The 18,132-nt window shown below is 42.6% G+C and overlaps 1 protein-coding gene across 5 annotated transcripts; it reads right to left on the bottom strand.

Moving 5' to 3' along the window:
• Positions 1-141: 141 nt before the first annotated feature.
• On the bottom strand, positions 142-15,816 carry LOC110973340 (alpha-N-acetylgalactosaminide alpha-2,6-sialyltransferase 1-like). Of its 5 annotated transcripts, none has more exons than XM_022224066.2 (9): positions 15,666-15,815; positions 13,732-13,861; positions 10,786-11,530; positions 7,223-7,385; positions 6,225-6,384; positions 5,252-5,360; positions 2,148-2,254; positions 1,556-1,668; positions 142-966 (listed from the first exon to the last, which is right to left on the bottom strand). In XM_022224066.2, exons 3-9 carry the CDS (start codon positions 11,026-11,028, stop codon positions 752-754), a joined length of 1,110 nt encoding a protein of 369 aa, XP_022079758.2. In that variant the 5' UTR covers positions 11,029-11,530; positions 13,732-13,861; positions 15,666-15,815; the 3' UTR covers positions 142-751. The 5 variants fall into 5 exon arrangements, with proteins under 5 accessions (XP_022079758.2, XP_022079757.2, XP_022079761.2 ...); XM_022224065.2 differs by having other exon boundaries at positions 10,786-11,490; XM_022224069.2 differs by lacking the exon at positions 13,732-13,861 and having other exon boundaries at positions 10,786-11,490; positions 15,666-15,816.
• Between the last annotated feature and the right edge of the window lie 2,316 nt (positions 15,817-18,132).

Raw genomic sequence — 18,132 nt, 5'->3', positions numbered from 1 at the left:
TAGATTCACAGTAGTATTTTATTTGAAAGGGCATGGTACCCTCGTTTGTTTTTTTGGTTCATTTTCATTTTTTAAAAATTTTACATGTTATATTCCGGCCACAGGCGATACGATTCGGGAAAGTGTTTTTTTTTTCCGATATCCGGCTTCGGCTCCGTCTCACATATCAATACCGGCCTTTAGGCCAACAAGACTGTTCAAATTAAACAGGAAAAATTCACGATTTGCCTCGACGATGGGACTTAGTTCGGGCGTTAATTGGTTGAAACGGAGCGCACAACCAACGCCAGAGTCAGGGGGTTAAAGTATCGGGTGAAGCCAGAGACGGACCAGAGAACAAGTGGTTTACCGGCTTGATCTCTCAATTAAAAAACTGGCAGCCACCGGTTTTCTATTTATAATTTCACGGCTGTACAACCAAGTGCTCGTGCCGATGTTGTAGCCAATTAATGGAGAAACAGCAAATTTGTGAACAACATGTCAGTCCCCAAACTCAGTCACGGTACCTGCATGGTTTTCCAGTTTTCATAAATTCGTATATATAGCATTAGTCACTGTGCGACAGTCGAACGATGTCGAGGCACAAGTTTTCTGAATAAATATCTTTGGCTTTATGTTATTATTGTCTGCAGGTTCAGCATTTCAAGCATTCAGATTTTTTTTATATAAACAGTCATCAAAATTGAATTCTGATGTTCCAGGTCGGCTAGGACTCTTTCCGTCTAGTATCACGCCTTCTCTACATGCTGGGTCACAAGTCTCTCTTGAAAAGCCTGATGGCACCTTCCTCGTGGAGTTTGTGCCACAGTTTTCGCTCGTTGTCTACGTCGTGGGTGCCCGTTGAGGCCCGTGTGTGCACCACGAACTTGGTGTCGTAGTAGTGCATGGTGAAGCGAGGGTCGTAGCCGAAGCCGTAGATGGTGACCTCGTCGCAGATGTGGAGAGCTAGGAACACCACCAGCGCGCCTGTCAAATTCGAGAACGAAAAACTCTCCAATAAACTAGCGTGCCAGGAACTGGTTTCCCGTGGTATTTGGCTACGGCTGCTTCTGCAGTGCCAGCATACTTGGCGGAGACCTAGCCCTAGCTCTGGACAACTGACTCGACGGCTTCCTTTAGCCGGCCGCGAATGGTTCTACAGGGCGCCCTCAACCGACAGACCAGCTGTTTCTATCGGATGAGGAAGGTTAAGTTGTCAGATTTGTTATGGCTCTCTTTGTCATGATCAACCTGTGCCCGCACAGTTTAGCTGAACTGTCTGTATAAAGGGCAACATATGTACATATGTATTTGTATGATGCACAATTGATGCACGGCTAGTTTAAATTTCAGCTACTCAAAATTGGTTGTGCTAACCCAGTTAGGGGGATAATTAATTTCCGATTCACTTTTCACCCCCGAAAATGGGTAATTATTAACCATTTTTTTAAAATCAGAATAAACCAGAAATTAATGTTCAATCACCGAAAGTGGGTGGACCCAACTCAAGGGTAGCTGCAATTTTTACCCCTTCTTGAGTCCAAATTAACCTGGGCAATCTTCATGTGAAATGTACCTGTGGTCGGTCTGTAGGCTTTGCTGTCCAAAAAAGTCTTGAAGACGTAGGTGAAGAAATTGGGGTGAACAAATTTCACCCTGGTGGGACTCACGACAGGTGTCCTGACGCCACTGTTACAAAAATGGGACAGATCCAGCGGTTGATTGGGTGAAGGTCGGGTGGAAGAAGTCCTACAATACATTCTGCTGGAGCAATTCAAGTTCTGATGTTGCTTAATAGTCAATACTGACATCCGTCTCAACAAAATTCCCATGCAGTAAAAAATATACTCAAGTACAGAAGGACAAAGGGGCTAAGCCTCAGGGAGCGAGTGGGGGCGTGCCCCGAGAGGTAAAACTGTTTTTACACAACACGCTGGGGGGAAACACGACTTGAAGAAAGTCTGTCGTCGCGGCTCTGGAACCAAACGTCCACGAAGCGGAAAGACTAGTCTCCCCTCGACACTGGCAATAGAACCATTTTCCCACAGGAAAGTACAGTGTGTATCCCCACACAGTTATGTAATAAATAATACGCCCCCAGCGGCGGCCCACCCCCCAGCCAAGCTACATTTTGAAGTGTCTCTCGGGGCCAATACATTTATACTCACTATGTCTTTCCTCTGCTTATGTACTTGGGCGGTTTCTCCCCGTTCATCATATTCAGTGCGTAGTCGGCATCGTAAGCTTTGAAAATCGCATAGAATACAAGAACATTCTGCGAAGAGAAAAATAACGCAACTAGTGTATCTGTCCATGTATCAGGGGCGGATCCAGGACTTTTTCAGGGAGGGGGGCAGGCTCCTCAGATTTTTTTTTTAATGTCCGAATGTTACAGACAGGTGGACACATAGAAATGTATTAGATTGTTACAGTAAAAATAATAACCCTCACAGAATGTCATCTATTTATTAATACAATAGTTATTTAATTTACTTTTCTTGTAACCTTGTGGTCATATTTGACAAGATATTGTCCTCAGTCTTTGGATATCCACAAGCTCTAAACAACATGACAAATCAAAATACGTGGTTGGCCTAACTGAATTCTATATGTGGCTCAAGGCAGATGCCACACGGTATTCGTAGTTCTGTTCTCACCAAGGCAAAAAACTTCCCTCACGGATGTGGAGTTGGGCCAAGAACAACAAATTACGACTCACGACTCTCCTTGTGATACATACGCGTACAAACATTCACCCAGGCAATGCTATACGATTTCCGGGTTGTTCTGTGTCCAAGGTGTCTTTTTTGCACACAGATGTGAATTGGACACAGACCCGTGGCTTTCTTCACCCGATGAAATAGGTAGAGCATAAACGTTCTCATGCATATGCAGCAAGGTATGAGACGGAGAGAACCCCCCTGCTTTGTGTTGGTCATTGTCTTGCAGGAATCTGGGGAATTCCTTTCAGACATCTTGGGGGATGTGTTAAGTAACAATAGTCTGGAATGTGTATAGGGATTGGACATGTTGGGGGGGTACCCCTGGGTCTCATTTCTTGCTGGGTATATTCTCATGGGGATGTCATAGTTTTTGACACAAGTGTGTAGGCGGGGTATATACACAGAGATGTATAATGTAGTGTACGATGGCGCTACGTGTACCTGTAAAATATCACGGATATTTTCCACCGATTGCTCGTAAGAAATAGGGTTGCGTGGGGGATAGGTATTAGGTAGTGTGAACTGACCATAATGGGTTGTCAGATATAAATAAGCTTGGTAGATGTACAGACTGTAACCGCATCTACCTTCATGCTAAGCAAGGCTTCATCTATGATTATGCACGTTCACTCTCGGCAAAAAAAATTAAAAACTGCCCGTTAGCCTTTTTCCAAACTGATATCCCTGGCCATTGGAATCAATGTGTCCACTGCACCATGGCCATACAATTTTGAGAGGATATAGGCTATTTATAAGGTTTTATTCACCAGTGTACAAATTTCGATCATGGGGGGGGGGCGACGACCACACGACGACCACGAAAACGACAACAATAACAAACAGAACTGTGTCCGCCAGTCCACTGGTAGCGTGACAAAGTGAATTGACGAGACGCTGTTGCTAAAATGCCAATTAATCCAATTCCGCATGGCTGGGAACTGGGCTCCTGACTGCTCCTGTCCATTTGGCGTAACACCATTTCCCTTTCAGGCACAAAGTCAGGTAACATGCACGGAGAAACACTATTAAAGTGGCAATTTTATACAAAAAAGCCGTCCGGCAACACTTCGCAACGCTAAAGTCAACGGCTCAAATGCATGCACAGTTAATCGATAAACAGACCTCAAATTCGCAGCAAATTAAAAAAAAATGAAATGTGACGCGGCAGCTGCATCCTGTCAATCAATAGCTAACACTTGGATTAAGTAGGACATATTGTACTCGTTAAATGTGTAATTTCACGCTCAAAAAAGGAGAAAACCCCAATTTCCTCATCCAGATGTCGTTTATTTTTACGATCGAACAAAAAAGCCAGCTGACGAGAAACTGCATATCACAGTTCAACCATTTTTAAGCTTTCCTCATTTTTTGTGAGTTTCTCTAAAAACACACACAACTTGTTCACATTTACCGGGTCATTTCATTTAACGGCTGGATTAGGCATGGAATGGGGAAAAAAACTTCCTTGGTTTGAAGTTTGTGTGAAAGGAGCAAAGACACTCCATGTAGGAAATACTCTTGATTTTGCAAGTGTGTGTTAAGCACACGTAGGACACATTCAACAAATCACTTGAGGACATTAAGTCCTCGTTTGTCAACCTGTTCACGGTTGAAGACTGTTTATAATTCACACCACAGAAGTTGACAAAAAGTTATTGGGCCAACAGCAGAAGAAACGAGGACATTGGACAGTACTTGGATGTGTTTTAAAAGCACGCTATTCCTAGTGTGGACATCACAAGATGTTTAAGCATCGCGAATCATGACCCCTTCCTGAAGGCAGTTTTGAGACATTGTTGGGTTTGTAGCAAAACAGAGTCAGGGAACGGTCAAGGAAGTTATTAACAAAAGTGTAACTTAAAATAGTGTTTACAGTCCAAAAAAGTGTATATTCAGTGAGATTTTTTCTTTCCCCCCTTTTTTCCCTCTTTTTTTCTGAAAGGAATGTCCTTTCTAGTAATGCAATGTGTGCTCAAGTGGATGGGTACGCGCGTGCTTATCGTATTAAAGGATAACTGTGCACCGCAAAGGAGTGACCTTCGACGACAGTGGATCCTCAGTGGTCAAGCTGTTCTCATTTTGGAAAATGAGTAAGAGCAAGAGAAGATACCACGTGACAGAGAACCGAACGTCCTCGGCAGACGCCAAAGTGCATGGACCGTTTCCTTTTAGAAAAGTTACAAGAAGTCGGCCTACAAACTCCCGAGGCTGATTAACCCAGATCTGGGTCCCCTCCGGATTGCCCTTGTCTGGGCCAAAGAATGACATGCTTCTGGGTCATTCTGACCTTTTTCCGGGTCAAAAATGTCGATGACCCATGAGAAGGAGTCCAAGTTCTTTGACCTGGAAAAGGGTAAGTCACCACGGGACCCGGATCTAGGTCAATCTGTCCCGGGAAATTTTCAGAGTGTGAACACCACCATGCCAAACAAACCTAAAAGCGTAATTTTAAAGAAGCATCCATCATCCAGAATCGGACAAAAATCTTCTCTTTTACCAGTCGTTCTTCTCAACCCCTTACCCCGCCCCCAATCTTAATGTCACCTCACCTCGTCTTCCACATCATTAAGGTGCTGCGACTCTGGGAAAAACGTGTAGAACGTGGTCCGTTTTCCAACGTCGTTTGCGAACCGCCCTGATGACAATGCCCTGTTCAGTCTGCAAAAGCACGGAAGAAAACGAGGCGTCCCGCGTCAACATCGTCAGTAATATAACATTGGCTTGTTTCTATCCGCTGATACACTGCGCCGGGAAGAGCATTCTTTGTAAGATGACGTAATTCCTTCAAGCACTCATTGGACAGTGTTGAACGCGGATGAATGCTTTCGTGCCCACACGTGCGCTCAGAACACACGGGTGCAGTCCACTAATTCAAGCCCCATCGAAAACTGCGTAAAATCAACCTGGCCCAGGGTTCACTAACACGGAGGTTAACACCTCTGGGGGTTCTCAAACGAAAATTATTGTTTTGTCCTTAATCTTTCCATTTCTTTCCAATTTTTCCGTGGGTTAACCAACTGCATTTATGATTATTCACACAAAACCAAATCACCCCCGAATATTGGTAGTTCTGAAGTCTGCGTGCAGCCATTTTTCAAATGACATCCTCCACTTACTCAGGCACTTGGGATCATTTCAATTGTATTCTTTAAAAATCTATCCTGCCCTCTGATGGAAGTCCAAAGAGCCAGGGAGTTGATCCTGGCAAATAGTTACACAATCTAACCACTTCTGGGGCCAAGCAATCTCCTTTTTCAAAAGAAACTGTGTGTGTGGGGGGGGGCTGTACCCATAGTGTGCCCCCTCGTCCATTTGAAATGTCTAAATGTACGCCCTAAATAGCCTGCGTAGAAGTTACTTTGTTTTCAGTGCCACCTTGGGAAGAAAGTTTGTGCCACGAGGGTGATCCTTCAGACATTTCACCCCAGTTCCGCCATGTGTACTGCTCACAATTTGAGACACGCTGAGTAAAGGGATTAATTAAACCTCTAATCCTGAGAGAGCAGGATGGGTGTACCGTACCTGAAGACGTAATCGTGGCCGTCAATTTCTTTGCCGGCCCCCGAGCCGTTCAGGATGCCCCCACAGCCCACCACAGCGCATCGAATGCAGCTCTGCCTACCGGCCAGTCCGTGAACCGGGGGATTGGCAAAGTCTTTGTGCTGCAAGATTTGGCTCATAACTAAAATTGAGAAATAAGGGAGAGAAAACAGAATTTCATCAAAATGTTAACTACGATAGACGCATGACATAAAAATTACTCTCTCATAAGCATAACCGACAATAAGCTTAACTGTATATCAAACGACGATACTCCAAAGCTATAAGGTCTTGAATTAATCTTATGGCTTAAATGAAGAGAATAATGAACAAAAGTCCAGACAAGAACAACCAACGAGACAAAGGAAAACAAACCGGAAAAAGAGTTGTAACTGGAGAAACTGTCTCCGCTGCTGAATATAATTATCCCCGAACCACTCGACAACACGGATCTAACTCGTGTTAATTTCAGACCCGTAATGTCTGCAGAGCGCACACAGGATAAACTGACTGCGTGTTTCCAATTTGGTTGAAGACCAGTAACTAAGATGCCATACGCAAAAGTGACAGCACAAAAACAACAGAGAAAACGAAAAAAATCCCGCTTTTTTAGGTGTTCAAGACACACATCAAATCAGACTTCAGGTCCTCATCTTTCATATTCCTTTCAACTTTTGGTGCCCTAACAGATAATTTTTGACGATTTTTCTTGTCACAGCTGCTCAACCCTAAAAGCGGTCGTGAAGCCCTCTGCCAGTTTGAAAACTGATGCTTACACTTGAAACTGTCTGGTCTAATATTTCAGAAATGCAAGCTTGCAATGTTGCTGGTAGCTTTCATCCTTCTGTAAACAAACCATCCCGTCCACGTGCCACGAAATGCTCTAACAGCAGAGAATTTGACAGCATGCAAATCATGATTTGGTCCGCGCAGGCAATTTTGAAACTATTTGCTGGCCTTCAACCCTATGGATGATGCACCTGTCAGGTTCTGTCTTTTGAAGCCGAAGGGGGGTCCGCTGGCCGAGAGGTTGTCGTAGTGTTTGGTGTCGTCCCTGTCCAAGAAGAGCTTGATGCCGGGCTGGTACCTCTCTCGGAACCACTTGGAGTATTTGGTTAGGGAGGCTATCGTCTTGGGACACGGCTGGCTCGATTAGAGATGAAAAAAAGAGTGCCTGCTTTTTAGTATGAATGCGTTGTTTCAATTCTGTCTGACCTCCACTGTTTTTATCAAGTCTATACTTAGAGCAAGTTTCCAAATTTGCAAATTTGAAGTTCTGCCTGTCGTCACATTTATGGTGTAAATTGTGACCCAAAATTCTTTCCATGAAATTATCCTTGTAAGATCAATATTATTATATTTAATATGGGAATAATAAAAAACTTTCCATTTCCGTCACTTCATTTCAAGAGATAGAATTTTTAGTTATGATAATTTTATCCCTTATGATAACAACCAAAAGCTTTTGTTTTTCTTCACAAATACAGTTCAACCTTTGTGGATATTTTAACTTATTTTTCTATTGTAATCATTTGTAGTTACTATAATAAACCATACTTCCTCCTTTTGGTCCTACCGTTACAAAAAACACAAAAATGAACGGCATTTTCCTTCAAACTGTGTCAATCTAAAAACAAAAGAGCATGTATGAATGAACAGTTAATGTACTTCAAACCAAACGCTAATATTATCAACATAAATGTATTGTTTTTTTCTTTTTTTCAAGATGTATTTTGCGTTGGGGAGATTTTAGGTTTTTGCTCTTTCCCAACGTATATTAATAAGCACCGTATGCTCAGTGCTTGGCCGAGAGCTCGTGAAAAAAACCTCACAAGCTTACTCGGGTGGGACTCAAACCCACGACCTCCTGCTTACTAGTGCAGATGTCTTAACCACTCGACCACAATACATTTATATATAAATGTATTGTGATCTCTAATCATTCGCTCAGTGGAAGACAGTCGGTCGTCTGGCGGCTGCCTGTTTAAAGGCGCCTTCACATGCCTTTGGCTCGATCGCTTTGCAGCTACATCCGTCGGCATTCAGCCTCGTGGCCGCTTGCATAATTAGCCCCCACATAAATAAAAAATGAAATAAATAAAAATGTCTCTTTGTTACGCCGACCTGACGAATCGGCAGACTCGTGGCAGAACGTGACGAACTGGAGAATTTCAGATGGATGGCATAATTACTTTTACCGTGGGTTGCAACAATGCGGTGGAACAATTTTCAGGGGGGGGGGCATTTGTGAGATCGTCATGTATCAGCTATTATCAGACCTGCCATAAATGGGGGCCATTGTCCCCAAGTCAAACAAGTGTTCGCTGACCTCACATGCCTAGTGTGAACAGAATGCAGGAAGGGAAGACCTCTCTGTGGACTTACCCATGTCCACAGGAGGCCCCCCTTCTCTCAATAAGACGTTTAGAGGCATTTGAGGGTTAGGGTCACCAGTCGTAAAAAGAGGAGCAGTCAAGGAAACAATTTACAAAAATCCCGCTGAAAATCGTATTCCCAGTTCAAGGCAAAAGAGTATTTTCTCTGAGTTTTCTTAACTGCAAAAAACAAAAACAAAGGGGAGGGGCGTGGTCTCCCAAGCCCCCCCCCCACTTATGCCGTCAGAGAAGGGTGGGTGAAGAAGGGGAGAATGTTATCTCCCAGACGCGTTTCTTGTTGTAATTTCTCAGCAAATGAAATCAATTTTGACTGTCATTTTTGAGGAACATTTCCATGTTGCCCTGGCTCCCGACCCAAGACCTCAGTGCGCCTTCAACAGCAAAACCGGGGCGGCAATTATCCCTGCACGACCAGGACGGCAGAATAAGAACCTGAAATACATGAAAACGCGCACGCTGAAAATAGACGGTAAAAGTATTGAATTGCTTTCACTTTAACAGTATTGTCCACTCGGCTATTACGTCACAAAGTGTCTTCAGAGCTGGATTTTGTCATTAAGCCTGGTCATGATATGTGTGACCTGCTCAGCAAAACTTTGAAGGGTCACAAATTTCCAGAGCTACTTTCGAATTTTACTTTGTATTGGATTGACGAATTTAAGCTCTTTGATGTGTCACTCAGTTTTGTACAACGAAAATGGATGTTGCGTAGATGTTAAAATGTTGAGGATTCCTATTGCTTAATCACTGTGCCTTATTCTTTCAAAGGCCTTTTACTCCAAAGTGGCTCTGAAGACATGTGACTCATTTTCACAGAGCGGGTCACATATTGCAATCTCTTATATTGCAATGGACACACAAAACTTGGCCAGACGCGCCTGTAATCCAAAGAAAGATTGTGGGGATTGGGACCCTGGGAAAGAGGCCGTGGCGTAAAGTTTTGATGGGGAACGTGTTTGGTACAGTTTCCCACTCCTCTTACAAGTAACTTCGGAAAAAATTATCTGACATCTGTTTTCGTTACTCTCATCAACGTGCGTCCTTTTAAACCATTTTCTTAGCTTTTCTTGACCATGGAGGGAGCTATTGTGACAGTGATTTTTATGACAGGAAGACACTGTTCGGTTCGTGGGATTCTGTTCATCTTGTAAACTTTAAACGTATTTAGGGAAGATATTTTGTCAGAAAATCTTGCCTACTGGCCTGATGTAATGCATTGAAACAACAAATCAGTCCCACCTAACAAAATTGAGGACGGTAAATTTTCCAAAATGAATGCAAACTTTTTGTGCAAAAATAGCTGTAGCAGTAAGTTGTCTGCCTTGGTTGACGTCACACTTTTGATAATCGTTATAATGTAAAAATGCGCAAATTCGCATTGATGTATTTATAAAAAGGAACAAAAATTGTCCTTTAGCCTCAAAAGGCACAACGAAAATATAACATCTGATTTATATACAACACAAAGGAGCATTTGAAATTGTTAAAATTTACATTGAGTGGACCCCTTGAAACAAGTACATTTCCTGGAAATATTTTGTGGCTTTTTTGGTCGAATTGTACTGAAAGGGACGGTCAACAGTTCGCAGAAATGTTTCCACAGTCGGTGCTTATCATCACAGAGCCACGCTGCCTGATTCCCATCCACAGAATGCCAGCTTTTAGATTTAAATCCTGTCATGTTAACGGACTATGCCTTTTCTACAGTTTATGCAGTATTTGTAGATAAGTACCTTTGCAGAGCCCCGGCAAGTCACTAACAACATGAAGTCATCACAGATATAAGTAAGGCATGCATGGGTCGTTTGGGCAGTAGGCCTATCTTGGTATAACTTTCGAGTAACGTACAAATCCAGTGCATTATCACCATCCAAACAACGGTGAATTCGGTGGGGAGGGGGCAAACGGGGGTTATGTCCCCTTCCAAAAACGAGAAGAAAAGTAAGAAACGTTTATTGGAAATGACAAAGGCGAGTTTATTGGTTTAATTCATTTTCCTTCCCCTGAGAAATGCGTTAAAAACCAAAATGAAATTTTGCCCCCCCCCCCCGAAAATTTGGTCCTGGGTCCGTCCCTCTATCCAATGGAGTGTAATCTCTACAAAATGTCTGTCGGATGAAAATTTTCACAAGAAAAATTCAACCTACCGCTGTTTTAGGCTTTGCCGTCTTCTGCTCCGCTGTCTGGTTCCCCGAGCTCGTCAAGCGGCTGTCCGTGTGTTTCAGACCCACGAGGGCAGCGGGGAAATAACCGTCGTTGACGGTCCAGGGGTAGGCAGGCTTCTGCATTCTCGCCGCCATGCCGACCAGCACGATGGAAAGGTAACAGAGTAGGGCGACCATCAACACCACCTTCACCGACCGGGGCAGTTTGAACCTGTTGACCGCCATCTTGTCGGCATGCACAAGTCGGTCTACAACCGAGGTGGGCTGCCTCGCGCGTGTGCCCTTCCTGCGCGACGTTTGTGGTGATAAGAACTACTCCAACGGTTGCACGACAACACGAGAGCGGTGGGTATTTTGCTGTCGAGTTCCTTTTCAAGTCACAGATGCAATGTTTATTATGCACAATAAAAGGTATCCCTTTAATAGCTGGGAAAGACCGTTCGTGTATATTGAACTTTTGTTCTGCCCTTTATATTCAAAGGCCCGGCCTTTATGCTTTCCGCCGGGAGCAGGTAGGCACGAACATTGAAGAGTGACCTTTTCGATCTGGTCAAACAAAAACGTGTTCCGTTATACGTCAGGTTCAGTCGGTGATCGCAGAAACTGGCCTGCCCGTCCTTTCTGGGTGCATTACATCGTGATCCGTTGCCCACTCTCTCGTCCGTTGAAGCGTTAAAGATGAGAGAGCTATAAAGACAAGGCCGGGTGTAATGGAGTTACACGCCGGCTGCATAGAGGATGATATCTGGTAAAGAGGCTCTCATCATGGTAACCGTGAACGGTGCCCATGGCAACGGCAACAAGGAATGATGCAGAGTGAGCGAGATGTATTGTTTAGAAAGATCGACCACTTTGTCACGAGCGTGTAGACCGCAAACTGGAGGTCAGGAGGGGTCAGTTGGTCGTGTATGCTTTTGGGAACTGTAAATAATGTTGGTAATGAATGAAATCTATTTTTATAGATCTGTTTGCAACGCTCAACGGAGGAGCAAAATGTGAAAATGACAACAACACGGTTTCGGTCTTGATCTGCATATCGCGAAGGGAGAATGCAAATCCTCTATTTGGGTCATTCTATAAATTTGGGGTCCAATATTTTTCCCCGTCCCTATTTTGTCTGGCATTCGATTTTTAATGTTTAGAACTCATTGTTTCATTTCCAAGACAGAATAAAGACAGGTAATTACCTGCCAAACAAATAAAAGTATTTGAAATCAATTTCAGTGATACATTCCTTGCTAAACATAATCAGATTGTTTTCTGACTTTGCTCAATTATTTCTTCAGAAAATCCCATTAAATCGTTTTTGCTATTAGTTTCTAATCTAAGCAGGATTTTTAGTGCTCTGTAAAAAGGCTTTATAATCGTGATTTTTCCAGTGGGCACGAGATCGCCGCTTCTTAGTATGGCCCCCTCCCATCATAAGCAGCATATTACATCGTTAGTGTTCTTGGAGCCAACCTGTGTATTCGTAAACTCGTAGCGTACTGGTGTTCAGTATAGTATACATGTACTGTACATGTACGCATATAGCTCACCATTGGAAATGAAATATGGTCATAGTCGAAAATGAAAGAACTGGTATCCAGTTAATTGTTGTGTTTGGGGTTGTACAAGTGCAGAATCCAATGAGAAAGGGATCGAGGGGAAGTGTTTGTCATTTTAATCTGTGCAAAGTTGGTCATGCCCCCCCCCAAAAACAAAGACAATGCTGTTTGAACTGACCCTATTTGTGGAAATTTCAAATTGTAAATTGTGAGAAAATGCGACTTTCTTACTGATAAACCAGCCATGCAAATTTGACTCCACCATGTTTATTGTTGAAACACTCACAGTTTCCCCCAAAAATTTCGCTCAAAATTCAAAACCCAGTGCCTTCTTTTCACACCATTGACCCCAACGTAACAGTTATGGAGCATGATGTCACCGTCAGCTACCTCGGGGAATCCAAACGTTAAAAGGTAAATTTCCCCTCTGTTATAGAAACGGAGTCCCTAAATTCACAATCCCCAGGATCTGGTTCTTTAGATTCCCAAAACAGTGCAAATGCAGAAAGCAGCGAAGCTATATATTCCCATACAGTACATGTAGATTTTTTTGGTACATGTACATTGAACATCAGAATATTAAGGCCTATTGCCCTCTCGCATTATTTAAATTAGTTCACTATCAACTAGTTGGTAACAATACTGCCCATTTCTCTTGCACTATAATAACATTGCAAGTCATGCAACATTATTGCCGTCAAAGCCACTCTTTATATATTTCCGGGAAAAACCGGATGAGGCCAGAAAAAATAAAATTTCAGATTTTCATTTGCCGCCTGGATAAATTTTCTCACCCTTTGGGAGCTTAATTTTTTTCTAAAATCATGTATTTCAGACAAATTTCGCACCCAATTAGCAGTGCCGTTTCCCTTGCATGCAAAAGGAAAACCGATTTTATTTTTGTAACCCCAGTATGTTGAACTACTAACACATTCAACTGTTGCATTGTCGCAACAATGTCTTGCACCAATGTGTCGTAGTACCCGATCACAAGGATTACGACTCGCACTGTATTACAAGTCAATTCGTACGGCATGTTGTTATTAAATTATAACAAGAAAAACAGCGCTAACTGTCGTGTGATACTGTGTAAGAACATGGTTTGTTTCCTCCCAGATGTCATAACAAATCGAAATCTTCCCCTGCACGTCTTTGGGAGAAATGAAATTCGCAATAATATAATTCCACACTCGGCTGATTTTTTTTCTCAGTCTAAATGATGTAAAACTGAATAATAAAAGTGATTTATGTACAGCGATAAAGCTTTCATTTGTTGGTGTTATACATGTATTTTAGTTTCCTCATACAATTCCATGAATATTATTAATGCCTAAACGAGAGTAAAACAGGAACTTTGGAAAATAATATGATTATGACTCACCCCAAAATTCCTCCGTAAAATGCAGTTCCTCTTCGTGACTTAGAGGGTGAAATTCAAGCATGCCAGTACTACGTGTCCGACAAAATTGTCCAATCTCAAGAACACCAGTCAGTTCATGATGGCGTTCATCCTTGTGAGAATAACAACACTGGTGTCGTTGGTTTGGGCACGTATTTCATCGCACAAATTACCTTTAACCTGAGAGCGTTGGGGGTGACTCTGATATATTGATAGTCGTGAGGTTGCTATGCCAAAATAGCATCGCGCACTTGTTTAGATTGGACTTTGGAATTGTGCTCTGCATTGATGATAAAACCTATCAGAGACAGGTTTCAGGACTGCATGTGTAAATGTACATGTATATCATCTACGCACGACTGTGTTCACAGCGTTCAATACAAAATGCGCATGCGATAGTTGTACCTAACAACTAACCGGCAAGGGCAAATGGGGGATCATGCCCCAGTGACGGATGCGCAAGTATACAAGCAACGTCGAATGACTTCGCATCTCGGGACTGGCATGCAAAGTTAGATTGCTTATTTTGTTTTGAAATTCTATCCCAAATAGTCCATTTATACCTACAAGTATAAATTATGTGCGTTTACCCTGGTACACACCCAATATACCGTTGTGGTTTATATGATTTTGGAATCTTTCGAAGGTTTATGGCCCCATACGGACTCAAACTCAGGCTGGATGCATGTAATTTCAGTGCAGTGCCTTTAGCACTTATAATTATGCACCGAAAGACATTCATTCTTTCGCCACGTCAGCTACAGCAAGGCGAGACAGCTGGGAATCGCCATTTTTAGTTCCTTAGGATAAGCCCAATGTCACAACTGTTTTGATTCCTTTATCCAGAGACCGCTATATTTTCCAGATTCGTTCATGTCTAAATTGAGAAATTATCGTTTACAGAAATGGAACATTCAACAAACCGAATGAAAGGCTCCGATTGGTGGAAATTGGAGGTTTGCTTAAATGTGATTCGCAAGAAATCATGCATCATGTTGTTTGTAGTATAGGCCCTATACAGTGTAGATCTCATTATTAGGGGTTAATCTAGTTCAGTTAGCTGATTTCTTTTTTAACATAAAATTATCATTATGATCATCATCATTATCAGACTTCATCATCATTTATCATCCATTGCTATGACATTCTCTAGAGTCACCAACATCATTTGCATTTGGGTGCTGATTAAAGATTAAATCCTTACGATATACTGACGCGGATTGATAATGCACTGGAATACTCGAGTAATTCTTCTGCAGTCTTCCCGCTGCAATCCAGAGGACCTCTCACATGGGTCCACAAGTCTGGCCGTATGGCATGTGCATTAAAGTAGTAAAACACGAAAAAAAGCTGACTGGTGTTACGTTTGCCCTATTCGAGATTTTGGACCTCATCAAACTCTGGACCCCTTAATTCTTCGATTGTGCAGAGGTGGACTTAATACAAAAATATAAATCCCCGAACCCGCTGATTTTTCTGAATGATGTAAACTGGACATCTGTATGGCGACAAGGTTTTTGGCTTCTGCGTTTTATTTGCTAGTTTCCCGGAAGAGTTTTCTCTTAATCTAAAGAGTTGGAAAACCACTCTTTCAAATAGCCATATAAGGGACATTTCTCTTTTCAAGTTGTCGTCCACTCTTTCAGAATTAAGTTCTTCCGCTCTGTCAGAGTGAAGGATGAATCTTTTTGAGTCATTTCAATATGGCCCACGGTGGAAACCACTCGAAAAGAGTAAAGTAACCACCACCTATTTAAGCTATTTAAGGAACCACTCGAAATAAAGCGAGTGGTATTTTTCACATTTTTACATTTAGAGGTTTCCAAACAGCAAAATGCCCACACGAAGGCAACAAAGGGAGTCCGGAAATGGTTCATATCAAAGTTCTGAAAACTATTACATGTTATATAACTCACCCAGAACTTCTCTACAAAATGTATTTCTTCCTACGGTCCTTCGGCCATGTTTGGCAAAGTAACATTCAAGCAAACCAGCAGGCTCCGAGTCCAACGGGCAATGTGCAGCCGAATATGCTTACCACCCAATCACCTGCAAGTGCCAGCGTGTCAGGTCATGGCGTTCTTTTCAGGAGTAGAAACACTGTGTCGTCAAACCATAGACCCCTCTACGACAACGTCACGTAGCAACCAAGTTTGGATGTCGTGCCTGCCCCCGTCCGGGGAATCAAATAAGGCGTACACACAGACAACACACACGTGCCCGTTTAATTCTTACGCCCCTTGTACGGCCTTGTTTTACTGCATCAAGCGCGCGACAAACAGGTCTTGCCAAAATTTAAGTGAGTTTGTAATCCCAGATTTAAAACTAGGTTTTGTTTTCACAATGGTGCATTATAAATGAATGAATCAACGCCATTAAACCTGGACCAAGTTGATAAAAAAAACAGTATAGTTGGCTCTACTGAGCGCGCTTTATTTCCTGTAGGCAAGAGTTATCAGTCCAGACATAAACACGATGGTATGATTGAAAAGCTCGTCCTTTGTAGGAATTCATTAATTTTATTTAACGAAGGCTAAGGCTGTGTAAGGGCCAGGATCCGTTATAGTTCAGAGCAATTTGATTCCTGTGCTCCATTTACTCGTCACGTTTACATATTAGTTCGACAAATGCCACGGATCACACATCAGATGCCTACAGCCCTTTTTCAAATTAGTATCTAAAGCCTAGGTTGAGCAAAACCGATCACGACTACGTGAGACTTAGCAGAGGCTGCGGTTAAGCCGTGCCTTGAATACCTGTTTCCTTTCTTGTTTGATTAAGTTTAGTCTAGAACAGTCCGGTTCGCTAACCTTAGGTTCAGTTGGTTGCACGTGTGTATTAATTATCACAGGTCTGAGGTCTGAGCTAAGCGGATATGATACAGAATAAATAGAAATATTTCAAACCAATTAATCTTTTTGACCTATCGGGCCTATAGTACAGTATTGATGCTGAAAAGTCTTTTAAAAATTAAGCCATGTTACAATAACCGAACGCAGTATTTGGTTTCAGTCTCTGTCTGACGTGCCTAAAGCGTATAATAAGCTCGTATACATATAATGCAATTCGACAACCAGATTAAAAAGCCATTTACTGCGGTGGCGCAAGGCTCGTGGACGGGTGGTACGCGCGCGTTGCATGCCTCTTTGTCCAATTGGTGACGTGATTTGCCACAAGCACGCGCGCGTTATAAGCAGAGAAGAAAGTGCGTGTGAGTGCGGTGCCACAGCAGTTATGGCGTAAAGTTGTGCTGGAAACTGGGGTATCAGGATGGGGAGATGTTGGGGGGTGTGACTTATGACTTGCCCACTTGCCCGGCCGTAAAAATTTGAAAAGCGGGATGGAGGGAGGCTGACACCACATGATACTGTTCATAGTATAAATGTACATCTGTAATATTACGCAGAATCTAACATGAGAACAGCACATTTATATGACTTGTTGGATTGTTCTTTCTTTTAGAGTGATATTGAATACATTTCGGTCATTGGCAGTCCGAAAAAGTCACAATCCGCTTTAATGTTGTCTCACAACAAAAAAGGGGAACGCTTCTATAGCCCACCCCCTTGGTCCAAAAGCGTAGTTGAACCTTATTAACTCCTCAGCGCAAAGTACATCTTTGGAAATAATTGTATACAGGTTTTAGGACATGTTACGGAAATCTGTACTGTTCATGTCCACGCACGGGTTCTGAATTCTATATACATGTACGTATCACACACGGGAATAGTGAAATCCTCTGTCCAAACTCCGAGCAGGCAAATAAACACGAACCGGTCGGTGGAGTGGGCTTGAGGACGCGCCGCGTTGAATGTTAAAAATGGCCCAGTCTGGCGCCGCACCTTTGGCCAAACAGCAGACGGAATGGACTGTTGTTTTTGTTAGTTCTAATCGAGTTCATTGCAACAGTTGTCATTGACAACCGAAAGACGTTATCGACCAGACTTTAAATAGTCCTATGATGACTTTAGCTTCAGTATAAATGTATAGCAGAAACGGAACTAAAAATCGTCGTGCATCATCGACGTTCCAGAACATTTATATACATCGGCTTATACATACTACTTCTTCACAGCTGGACACCTCAAAATCTGCCTAGTTACTCAAACGTATGCGAGTCGACTTCAATTTTTTTTTTTTCAGCGGGTGTTGACTGGTTTTCCTAGTTGTTCAAAATTGACTACGGATTCAGTCAAACACCCCTGCCTACGTCGGCAAATCGTGCTTTCTGACAAAGATTCCTAATCGATGCCTTTTGAAATATCAATGAGCCGACTGAGAAAAGCTTGTCAGGTTGACTAATTTCCAGTTGCACCCAGCTGACCGAGAAGAGCTAGTCAAATGTGACTGAATTCTAGTCAAATCTGACTGATCCTGTATAGA

This window comes from Acanthaster planci, linkage group LG17 (assembly GCF_054643075.1).
Source record: "Acanthaster planci isolate LZ-2023a linkage group LG17, COTS_SCS, whole genome shotgun sequence".
Classification (NCBI taxonomy): domain Eukaryota; kingdom Metazoa; phylum Echinodermata; class Asteroidea; order Valvatida; family Acanthasteridae; genus Acanthaster; species Acanthaster planci.
The sequence above is the reverse complement of the archived record's forward strand: the minus strand, read 5'-3'. Positions and strand labels throughout refer to the sequence as shown.

What these genes read in the sequence shown, in the direction of transcription:
- LOC110973340 (XM_022224069.2), bottom strand. Translation starts at nt 11,028, where the DNA reads ATGGCGGTCAACAGGTTCAAACTGCCCCGGTCGGTGAAGGTGGTGTTG. An exon ending in CGGCAAAGCCTAAAACAGCG is followed by an intron (nt 7,386 to 10,785) that starts GTAGGTTGAATT and finishes TAATCGAGCCAG; the next exon opens with CCGTGTCCCAAGACGATAGC. An exon ending in AGCCTACAGACCGACCACAG is followed by an intron (nt 967 to 1,555) that starts GTACATTTCACA and finishes CGAATTTGACAG; the next exon opens with GCGCGCTGGTGGTGTTCCTA.